At 37.2% G+C, this 4,302-nt stretch overlaps 1 protein-coding gene across 3 annotated transcripts; it reads left to right on the top strand.

The window, feature by feature from the left end:
* The first annotated feature begins 1,455 nt into the window (after positions 1-1,455).
* Positions 1,456-3,743, top strand: LOC108747416 (hexosaminidase D-like). Of its 3 annotated transcripts, none has more exons than XM_018484857.1 (2): positions 1,456-2,209; positions 2,273-3,743. In XM_018484857.1, exons 1-2 carry the CDS (start codon positions 1,990-1,992, stop codon positions 3,739-3,741), a joined length of 1,689 nt encoding a protein of 562 aa, XP_018340359.1. In that variant the 5' UTR covers positions 1,456-1,989; the 3' UTR covers positions 3,742-3,743. The 3 variants fall into 3 exon arrangements, with proteins under 3 accessions (XP_018340359.1, XP_018340349.1, XP_018340369.1); XM_018484867.1 differs by having other exon boundaries at positions 1,458-2,146; XM_018484847.1 differs by having other exon boundaries at positions 1,456-3,743.
* The last annotated feature ends 559 nt before the right edge of the window (positions 3,744-4,302 follow it).

Raw genomic sequence — 4,302 nt, 5'->3', positions numbered from 1 at the left:
ATATATATATATATATATATCAAAAACAAAATTGTAGCTATCTATATGAAAACTTGCACCTGAGATAAATTCCTCACCACGCATTCTTCTATTTCTTTAATTAAAAAAATAAACAGCCATACTATGCCGGGAATGCTTGCGCGCATCCGGTAAATTAATATTTAATTGATATCCATGCGACGGAAATGCAACACGATGTATCGTTCGAGCGTGACGACATTCGCTCGACTTCCCGCTTATGAACGCAAGCGATGACTTCCGGTCGATTGAATTGATCACCAACAATTCTGTCGAATATGTAAATCGTTTTAATTAAATTAAATGCGCGACAGGATTGAGTAAATTAATTCTCTCTTTAATTAATTTCATCCTTTGCCTCATTTTTTTCTTTCCCTTTTTTTTCTTTTTAATATGTATATTTGATTTTTTAAAATGTAAAGAAATTAATTAAGATGGTTAAACAGATCTATATCCAATTAGTCATTTAAAAAATCTTTTTTCTATACACGTGACAACAAAAATGTTATACATGTTGTATTTTGTAGATATCTTATCTAAATAATGATATAATACTCATCCAAATGTTTTATCAACGATAACTTATCGGCTGTTAAAAAAAATCAAGAAAAAAATTCGATAAAAGCGGCAAACATGAAATAATAAAAAGAAATACATCTGAAACGTTGCAGATTACTTACTTAGAACTTACCAATCTCGAATAAACAAACTGTAGAATACCAGCACAGATTGGTAACAAATTCGATCAGAAAAATGTAATAGATTTTAAAATCTATTGAACGTAGATTTGCCCGATTTCTGCTGTCAATCTGCGTCAAACTATGTGCAAACCTGAGTTCTGCAGTTAATCTGCTGTCAAATCATGTAAATAAACTTGAATCTGTCATATTTTTTGTCGCATTCTGTTTCCAGCATCTGATATAACAGATATATTTTGCATCAAATTTCTTTGATCTTTTATTTGACAAAGTTTGTTAGTAAACGCTTTGCAAAATGAATCTGTTTAAGCAAATTTGGCTGACGAGAGATCAAATCGTACGTACTCTATAAAACTTTTAGAATGAATTTCGCTCTAAAGAATAAAATTTTATTCTTAAAAATTGAAAATTGAGCCATTCTTTGGACTAGCTCAATTTTCATTCTTTAAAATGAGATTTTCCTCCAAAAAATTTAGAAAGTAAATAACTATAGTACTCCTCTTCAGCTGCAATCTAAAATTATAAAATTATATATTATATTATAAAATTTTTCATCTATTTATCGAGTGCCTCGTATGGACAATGGGCAACAACTGTAATTTCTTTTTCTCTTTACTCGTCGTTGAAAATTCAAATACGGGCTGCATTGTCGCTCGGTGTAGCATGAGATGCAGGAATCAATAATTATCGTGCCGCGTATCTACGGATCAGCGAATGTGCAGTGGGCCATGTATAGAACTGGAGCAGCCGCGTCTCCATCTCCTTCTCCTCTTCGGTCCAGATGTTTCTCGGAGATGCCGACAGACCGCGCGCATTGGCTTACACCGCGCCTGTACGTATCAGGCCACACCAGGCCACATCGACGTTACCGAGTCAGATTACTCCGACACGGATCCCGCTCTATCCTCTTTTCTCTTTCTTTTTCTTATCCGTAAAGGAGCTCCGAAGACGTTGATGGTAGGAAGCTCCGCCCTGTGTGCCCCACGATTTATTACGATTTGTCTGACGCTCGAGAGATTATCCGTTGAAAAACGTTCGTCTCTTGAGACGGGAATGCATACGGTTCGCGATTTCGTGATTCGATGAGCAACACCGAACGTATCTCCCGCGTTGCTCCACAATAATTTCTCTCTCTCTCTCTCTCTCTCTCTCTCTCTCTCTTTTCTCTCCCTCCCTATCTCTCTGTTGCGGAGATCGCGCGGTTCGTGAACGATGGACGTGACAGCGCGATAGATTTGACGGCGATCCCCGGAGTGCGAACCTTCTCGACATCATGACGCGTCTACGGGGCCGTGCGTCGCTAATGGTCGTCGCGACGATCAGCTTCATCCTGCTGGTTGTCATATACCACATACTGAGTAACGAGATCGACGAGATGTCATCGGGCAAAATCGGCACGCGTCTGAGAGCCGAAGATGTGTATCCACCAGGTGAACTCATGGACAGCCCTCAGGGCGCTGCCAGAAGGCAGCTAATAGATGGACAGATGACGGGTGATTTGAAGAACGGTAGGAACAGACTTAACGAATTAATTCACTATGATAAATCGTTTGCAGACGGCACGCCACTGTTCAAGGGTCATAAGGTCGTCCACCTAGATCTGAAAGGTGCCCCGCCTAAGATGAGCTATTATAACTACCTGTTTCCTCTACTGCGAAAGCTAGGAGCCACTGGCGTGCTTGTGGAGTATGAAGACATGTTTCCCTTTGCTGACAGCATCGAAGACATACACGCCGGCAACTCTTATTCCAAGAAGGACATTGCGCAGCTTCAAAATATAGCCAGGAACAATCAGTTGATCATCATACCATTGATACAGACTTTCGGTCACATGGAGTTTGTTCTTAAATTGGACAAGTATAAAGATTTCAGAGAAGTTCCACGTTATCCGCAAGTCTTATGTCCTACGTATAATAAAACACTATCCTTGATCTATGAAATGATAAACCAAGTCGTATCAGCTCATCCAACGTCAAAATATTTGCACATAGGTGCAGACGAAGTTTATCAGATAGGCGAATGCTCAAGATGTTTAGACGTCATGGCCAAAAGGCAATGGAGCAAACGACAGTTGTTCCTGGATCATGTCTCTGCAGTAGTTAAATACATCAAAGAGAGATACCCAGAACTGACTGTACTTATGTGGGATGATGAATTCCGTGATATATTGCCACAGGAAATCATTGACAGGGGCCTCCACTCGATGATAGAACCAGTTATTTGGAAATACACCACCGATCCTGGTATGACGCTAACGGATCAGCTGTGGGAAAGTTACGCCGCCGTGTGGAAGGAAGTCTGGATTGCGTCAGCATTCAAAGGAGCTACTTCACCTGATAGATATTATACAGACATTTCATATCACATGGAGAATCATCAACGTTGGTTAGAAATCATTCAGAAATACTCAAATCAAATCACATTCAAGGGTGTCATGTTGACTGGATGGCAGAGATACGATCACTTCAGTGTCCTTTGCGAATTACTGCCAGTGGGATTACCATCTCTCGCCATTAATTTAGCTATATTACAAGCCTCAGATGTAAACGTCTTTCCTGTAGAATTACCCGATCGTATATCTGAAGCTTTACAATGCGATGGTATCATCTCGTTAAGTATACCAGAACCACAGTACGGCTGGACCAAATGCAGTTTCCATGGAGTATCGGTATACGCAGCTATTTTACGTCTTTACTCTCTAACACAGGAAATAATGAAAATGGAACAGGATAATACCTATAAGGGATGGTTAAAATCATACAACATTAAATATTCTTTTGCAAGTCCTAGTTACGTCGAACGTGCGGTTACTGATTTGGACAGACATAAAATGGAAATAATATATATCGAAAAAGAGATGCGTACAGCTATGGAAGATATTTATGACGATTATACAATACAAGAGTGGCTTGAGACATATGTCACACCTGTAAACGAAAAGCTCAATCGGTTATGGGAAATTAAGGAGAAACTTTTAGAGAAAAATACATGGCCAAAGAGACCTCTCACAAAATCTGATTTATAGTATAAAACAGCAGTTTCTTGGAATAAATAAGCGAAAATATTCATGTTCTTTGTGGTATAATATATTAGAGACTGAAATTTTTATTAAAATAATACGAGAAAAAGAACGCGAATTTTTTCGCGAATAATTGCGAAAATTTTTTAGCAATTATTTTTTAAAAACGGCGTGGATAATCAGTGAAATGTAAAAATTTTGAACTCGTAATTTTACATCTTGAGCAATTGCTGTACAGAATATGTGATAATATATAATTTGATAAGGAAGTAATCAAATCAGAATTGCACCGTCCGTATAAATTAGTATATTTCATTTATCTCAATTAAAATAATTACATTATTTATAATAGAAGTAATAATAGATATTTCTTACTTATGTCGCAAATTTAGAAAAATTTTTCATTTATATTGATTATTCTTTTTCTTCCAAAATATATTCCAAAAAGCAAATCTTAAGTACACTATAAATAATATTCTAAATGATTTACAGAGATAGACGGTGTATAAAGATTGAAATCTATTGAGAGATATATACATATATATTATATATATATATATATATATA

This window comes from Trachymyrmex septentrionalis, unplaced genomic scaffold, assembly GCF_001594115.1.
Source record: "Trachymyrmex septentrionalis isolate Tsep2-gDNA-1 unplaced genomic scaffold, Tsep1.0 scaffold108, whole genome shotgun sequence".
Lineage (NCBI taxonomy): Eukaryota > Metazoa > Arthropoda > Insecta > Hymenoptera > Formicidae > Trachymyrmex > Trachymyrmex septentrionalis.
This window is presented reverse-complemented; position numbering and strand designations above follow the sequence as displayed.

What these genes read in the sequence shown, in the direction of transcription:
- LOC108747416 (XM_018484847.1), top strand. Translation starts at nt 1,990, where the DNA reads ATGACGCGTCTACGGGGCCGTGCGTCGCTAATGGTCGTCGCGACGATC.